This window comes from Osmia bicornis, chromosome 1, assembly GCF_907164935.1.
Source record: "Osmia bicornis bicornis chromosome 1, iOsmBic2.1, whole genome shotgun sequence".
NCBI classification, from domain to species: domain Eukaryota; kingdom Metazoa; phylum Arthropoda; class Insecta; order Hymenoptera; family Megachilidae; genus Osmia; species Osmia bicornis.
The window spans coordinates 6,774,573-6,781,665 of record NC_060216.1 but is presented as its reverse complement, the minus strand read 5'-3'; the positions used below and the strand labels follow the sequence as shown (position 1 = coordinate 6,781,665).

The 7,093-nt window shown below is 34.2% G+C and overlaps 1 protein-coding gene across 1 annotated transcript; it reads left to right on the top strand.

Annotated features, from left to right (window-relative positions):
• Positions 1 to 781: 781 nt before the first annotated feature.
• Positions 782 to 6,649, top strand: LOC114882078 (phospholipase D2). Its single transcript, XM_029198963.2, has 15 exons — positions 782 to 1,085; positions 1,535 to 1,745; positions 1,866 to 2,226; positions 2,295 to 2,415; positions 2,480 to 2,903; positions 2,968 to 3,203; positions 3,388 to 3,655; positions 3,718 to 3,880; positions 3,949 to 4,206; positions 4,281 to 4,560; positions 4,619 to 4,839; positions 4,911 to 5,147; positions 5,212 to 5,452; positions 5,518 to 5,847; positions 5,922 to 6,649. The coding sequence occupies exons 2-15, from the start codon at positions 1,571 to 1,573 to the stop codon at positions 6,021 to 6,023; spliced, it is 3,417 nt and encodes a 1,138-aa protein (XP_029054796.1). The 5' UTR covers positions 782 to 1,085; positions 1,535 to 1,570; the 3' UTR covers positions 6,024 to 6,649.
• Positions 6,650 to 7,093: the final 444 nt, after the last annotated feature.

Here is a 7,093-nt window from a genome sequence, read left to right as displayed (position 1 = left end):
ATTTATATGTATACATACATATAAAACAACTGTTTGATCTTTAATAAATTACAAACAGAATATACAGTAATTAAAGTAATTACTGTGTAAAACACAGTTTGATCTAGAACGAGGTGCGACCTCCTCAGTCTTATAATGACCGCCGAGGGGTGCGGATTAATCTATCAAACATACATATACTTCTAATTTCCCTTCGGAATTTATTTAATTTACATTATTTATTTTTTCCACTTGTTAACAAGATCCTCAAAGAGGAATAAAATTTATGATTTTATCTCTCTTCTAAGCCTCGGGGGAGGCTTAGCGACCCCTGGGGAAGGGCGGCGGGGGAGTGTCATATTCCTACTGACTAAAACCCCACGGTGACCGACACTGGCGCTAAAGGAGGGCTCTGGGACCTTATGTATATTGCTCCGGAGCCCTTTACGCCTGGCACATTGGTGCCCATCTGAGGTGTCTAGCATGTGCCCGACACGGGGGGTCGCACCCGGTGCCAGCTTCTAGGTACTTATGTACTACTTGGGCCGCGTGCAAAGGCGTCTGGAGCCTCCACTTCCGACGCCAGCAGCTCTGACGGCCTCACCGGGTTTGATGGTGAAGCCGTCATATCTAGTATTGAGAAAGGGGTGAAACAAGGCTGAGCTCGAGATACTGACTGACAATGAGGAATGGGGTATAGTTTTTGATATTGAAGCAATCTGCTATTATCATCAAAGTGCGTTAGACTGTTGCATTGCGAAGTATTTCTCATTTTTATACCAGGATAAAGCAGATGGCGTTCGTTGGCAAGGCACAAATTCGAAACCAATGGCATGTATAGTCTTGTTAGATCTGTTGTCTGTAGTCACTGCAACAGGTGTATGTGTGCAATGAGCTGGCTGTCACATAATGAATGCCGATCAGATCGCGTATGTAATCAAGCGCGGCAATGTTTTACGATAATGGAATTATCTAAGTAAGGCGCGTATATCAAGTTCTCAGAACAGTATGATAAGTTCATTATCTTAGAATCGCTCATTGAAGCAACAATTTTAATATTTGCTACGTTAGAAACGTGACATGTGACATTTGAACATAAATAAACCGTATCCTTTGTCAATATTTATTCATTTTTATGTAATTTTACTTCGGAATTTTTCATGTATGAATTAAAAAATTTCTGCTGAAAAATGCAGTATTATATGATTACTGTACTCCTAGTTTAGATATTGATTGATGGATTATAACAAAAAGTTGTAGAAATTCCTTTTAGCTTCATTACAGTGAATTACCTTTAATTGAATGAATAGCTAACATTCTAGGCTCTTGGTTCATACATTAGATTATTTTCTTAGTTAAGAAAATGCATCATCTCTTTGTCATGATATCACCTTTGTTCAGTTGCATCTAATTGTACCATCTACCGGTGAATTAATTTTCTTTGTTCTAAAACACTTTCTGTAATTCTATATATTGTTTTTAATTGTTAATACACAATACATTTCATTAAAGAAGTATATAATATGAAATATTTCACTTAACTGTGTATGTTCAGTTAGTTACATATTAATGTATTTATAACATAGCAACAATGTCTGACAATTTATCAAATGATGAGAAAACTGATAATTACACTGTAGAGAATTTAATTTCTCATGATTCTGAATATGATGATGCATTGGGAGTACCTGATTCTTTGGAAATAACTATTAATGACAACGATGTAACTATAAATCCTGAGAATAAAGAAGATATTGATAATACAGGTAAGCCTGTATTTTTTGCTCGTTTCTTTCCTATTGTTTGTTATCCTTATTAACAGTTCATAATACTCTGCTTATGTTAATAAAATACACTTGTGCATTGTCTTCTTTTGTTTGTACCAGAGCATCTTGGTGTGATACCTTTTCCTACCATATATGATGTACCAAAAAAGTTAAAAAATGAACATCAAAATGTTTTCATTCCTGGAGAAGAAGTGCATGTGAAAATCATAGATACTGAACGTAGCGTGACAACACATCCTTTGAACCCAAACTTATACACCATAGAATTTAGGCATGGCCCGTTTACTTGGACAATTAAAAAGAGATATAAACATATTCAGTATTTGCATAATCAACTGAAGATATACCGTGCTAGCTTAGAGATACCTTTTCCCACTAAACGTCACAAAGAAAGAAGAAGCAGTTTGAAGAGTTTGGGAGATGTAAAGGAAAAACGGGGCCGTAAAGGTGCATTGCCACGGTATGAACAAATACGTCTTATTCCAATTTTATGATCAAATGAAGAATTAATTGAAACACTACTTTCAGGTTTCCAAATAAACCTGATGTTCTAGTACCTTATGAACAATTAGAACAGAGGAAGAAAGCTATAGAAGACTATTTAACTAATTTACTAAAAATAAAAATTTATTTGCATCACCCTGAAACTGTAAGTTAGTAAAGTACATATTACTATTATATCTGATACACTAATTTCTATAAAATATTTTTAGATCAATTTCGTAGAAGTTTCCCGTTTATCCTTCATAGCAGATTTAGGTATGAAGGGTAAAGAAGGACTTGTTTTAAAACGAACTGGATCAGGTGCAAGAATTAGATATAATTTTTGTGGCCTTCTTGAAGGCATGTGTTGTATTAGATGCAATCGTTTTTGCACCTCTTTGTGTGGAAAATGGCATTCGCGACATCTTGTCGTGAAAGATACCTTTGTTGCCTATATTAGGCCTAAAGACGGTAGCATAAAGTCTGTAATTTTAATGGATAATGGTTTTGGAATTAGTTTTGGCATGTACACGACGGGCTTAAGAAATGGTATGCAAATAGTAAACCTTAGTAGGCACATACTAATCAAATGCTGGACTAGAAGAAAAGCTAAGGAATGGATGGAGTTTATACAAGAAATTAGTAACAGAGAAGGTGAGTTCTTGAAATAATAAAAGATCTAAAACTTCAAAATTGTAAATAACAAATAATATTATAGGCCGAGATTTTACACAGTCAAATCCACACAATTCTTTTGCACCTTATCGTTCACCTATACCGGCCGCATGGTTTGTCGATGGATCAAGTTACATGTCTGCTGTTGCAGACGCTTTAGAAAATGCCAAGGAAGAAATTTTTATCGCAGACTGGTGGTTATCGCCAGAAATTTACATGAAGCGACCAGCAATGAACAGTGATTACTGGAGACTAGATAAAATCTTACAAAGAAAAGCTGTAAGTTACTCCAAAACTAATCTCTATTTCCTGTAGTTTAATAACTGTTTTTACACTGATTGCATTCTATAATTTTTTCACGCTAACACAATCATGTAGGATAGTTGGTAAGGTTAATATGTTATTTAAAACATTAAATATTACAAAAAGACCGATCACTCGTCATAGTTAATTTTTCGTTTAGTTTGAAGGCGTAAAAGTATTTATAATGATCTACAAAGAAGTGGAAGTCGCATTAGGCATAAACAGTTTCTATAGTAAACAACGGCTAGTTGAAAAATGCCCGGAAAATATAAAAGTGTTGCGCCATCCGGATCATGCAAGAGTTGGAGTATTTCTTTGGGCACATCACGAGAAAATTGTAGTCGTTGATCAAAGCATTGCTTTCCTTGGGGGCATCGATTTATGTTATGGTAGATGGGATAGCAATGAACATAGATTAATTGATTTAGGTAAGTTGAATTTAGCGCGAAGCATTTGTATTTCACATTTAATTCATAACATATCGTTTCAGGTTCAACTCATCATTCTAGCATCTACATTCCGTCCAAAGGAAAATTCACAAATACTAGCAGCAAAAAAGTATCAAAATGCCATACGCGAAAACATGTCTTACTGTCCTTAGCTATTGCAACTAACACAGTTGTAATGGCTACTACAAGATCTATACCTGTATTGTAAGTTTCTTATTAACTTTCTCTCTATATTATAATAATTTTGATTCTTGAATGAATGTATTTTTCAGACCAATGATGAGCACTAAAAGGTCAATACCAACAGCATTCTCACAATTAAACCCTGAAGATTTATTATTGATGCAACAACCCAATGATTTTGATACTATGAAATGTGATACTCCAAATACAGAGCGAAAAAATCTGTTTGGAATGGCAAAAGATACCATGGACAAAGTGAAACAGAACATAAAATTAAAAAGACAGGAGTTGATTAATATGGTATATAATCCAAACGAAGGTAGTAGCGATGAGGAAGACGTAAACAAGTGTGTGCATTTCTTTAATATACATATATGTAATATTTAAAATTCACACGCAATTGAAAAATGACTATTTTCAGCGACACAGTGGACACTCCAATTGAAATAAGCGAAGCAATGGTGTACGAGGAGGAAGAAAGTGTATACTCAGAGTATCCAGGAGTGGCAAAATTGTGGCTCGGAAAAGACTATACAAATTTTATCGTGAAAGACTTTAATGATCTTGAGAAACCCTATCAAGATTTAATAGACAGAAGTACGACACCTAGAATGCCATGGCATGACATAGGAGTTATGGTGCAAGGAGCATCAGCCAGAGATATTGCCAGGCACTTTATTCAACGATGGAATGCAATCAAGGTAAGTGCCATTTAATATGCAATAGTATAATATGTAAGCTAACCCTCTTGATTTATAGATGGAAAAAGCAAAACTGAATTCATGTTACCCATTTCTACTTCCAAAATCATACAGAGACTGCAGAAGCAGCGTACCGTTTATCCCAGAAGAATCTATTCACAACATTAAATGCCAAGTGTTAAGATCAGTTAGCTCCTGGTCTGCAGGCTTTCTTGATTCACAAACTTTAGAACAGAGTATACAAGAAGCTTACATCCAAGCTATCAGTAAAGCAGAAAGGTGGAACAAATATGTACAATGTATACAAACTGCCATATATTTCAAAAAACTTATTCTAATTGTTTCTTTAGGTACATATACATAGAAAATCAGTTCTTTATTACTCTTGCATCTATGGAACGAACTGCAGTAAAGAATCGTATAGGAGAAACATTATTGAAACGAATTTTAAGAGCACATAGAGAAGGTGCAGTATTTAGAGTATTTGTAATAATGCCTCTGTTGCCTGGCTTTGAAGGGGAAGTTGGAGGACCAACTGGTACTGCATTACGTGCTATAACACATTGGAACTATGCTTCCATATCTAGGTAAGAAACCTGATTGATGAATCTTGAATGAAAATTATTCCAACCATTTTCCAATCACAAACAGGGGTAAAGATGCTATCCTAAATCGACTAATTGATGCGGGAATAGAGGATCCTAGCGAGTATATTACATTCCATGGTTTAAGAGCTCATGCAATGTTAAACGGTACATTGGTGACTGAACTGATTTATGTTCACAGTAAGCTATTAATTGTAGATGACAATACAGTCATTTGTGGATCGGCTAATATTAATGACAGAAGTATGATAGCAACAAGGGACAGCGAGATTGCAGTGATAATTCATGTAGGCATCATCAGTGCTCTTGCAAATATAACAATCGTGATTTTTCAATGATCCTATAATTACAGGATCGAGAGTTTGAAGACGGCAGAATGAACGATATACCGTTCCCTTGTGGTAAATTTGCAGGATCCTTAAGAAAACAATTAATTTCTGAACATCTAGGATTGTTTAAAACAAACGAAGATATAAATGTAACTGATATAATTAAAAAGTCATTCTACAGAGATATATGGTGTGCTAGAAGTAAACAGAACACGGACATTTTCGAAGAAGTATTCCATTGTATACCTACAGACAAGGTTGTTAATTTTTCCATGTTAAAACAGTATCAGGATGAAGAATCACTCTGTTCATCAAACGCACTTTTGGCTCAAGAAATGGTTGAAAATATTAAGGTACAAATAAGTACAAGAATGTTAGTAAACATTACTGTAAGAAGATTTAATATTATTATTCAACTGGTTTGTAGGGTCATTTGGTAAACATGCCATTAAACTTTCTGTGTAACGAGGATCTGAAACCTGCTGCTGGCACAGTGGAGGGAATAATGCCAACAGCACTATGGACATAAGTTGTTTATAATCAAAGTTAAATAGCATCTACACCAGTATTTCTAATGCTGTTGATCTAAAATATTTGATTAACCAAAGTACAAAAGATTGTATTGTATTTATGACTAGATATTTTACAGTGCCTTCTGAAGAACTATAAATATTTACTTGCAATGAAATAAGGCTGCTAAGAAATATTTTTGCATAGTCAAAGTATATTTACTAGTAGTGTGAATCAGTATGCATAATATACTGTTAAGAATGTAAATATCTCTTCACTTTCAATTTTAATTAAGTTTTCGTTCAAATATTAATGGAAGTTTGAAAAGAAAGGGTATCTATATTGTAATAAAGGTGTTAGGTTCTAATTTTACATTAACATTCCAATACAATCTACCTCTTTTGTAGAAAAAAAATGATATTGATATTAACATAGTAATTGTTACTAATTTTAAACGAATTTTGTTACTTGAATCGCTTAGAATGAATTTTTAATCAACGCTCGATCATTCATGACAGATAATAAACTTTTTAAAAATATTTAAATGTGCCTCTTAAACAATTGATTTTTGTGTAAAATTCTATTTTTTAATACTATTTATTAAATTCAGCCATGTATGCAATAAAACACTGTAAAGTTCTTTTACACACTGAAGTTCTTTGATTGAAAATGGTGCTCTTAGTGCCATATAACAGTAAGCGAAACAGATTATCCCAAAAGAAAATTTCTTTTTCGAAAAATAAAGATACTTAGAACTATAGCAATTCTCGAAAGCGTTCGATCGTCAATGAAATTATTGTATTTCAATGCGGTGTGAAATAGGGGTGGTTAAAGGACATTGAAATGCTTAGCCATCTTAGTAGTAGATGGCAGTAGATGGTACTGGCATGACGTTCCGCATTACCGGTTCCGCGGCCAGTTACATTTAAATACTTCCCTACCTACATTAAAATGTTATTCCCCTTCGATGAGCTTATTTAATAAGCAAAGGAAATAAATAAAGTAAATTAAACAAACTCCGGAAAGAATTTAGATGATTATTATACTGGTTGTGCTTTCTACGTACGGGCCTGATTTCGTTCTAGGGTG

Coding starts and splice junctions, on each gene's coding strand:
- LOC114882078 (XM_029198963.2), top strand. CDS start 1,571: ATGTCTGACAATTTATCAAATGATGAGAAAACTGATAATTACACTGTA. Junction 1,746..1,865: donor AGAAGATATTGATAATACAG/GTAAGCCTGTAT, acceptor TGTTTGTACCAG/AGCATCTTGGTGTGATACCT. Junction 4,561..4,618: donor AACGATGGAATGCAATCAAG/GTAAGTGCCATT, acceptor CTTGATTTATAG/ATGGAAAAAGCAAAACTGAA.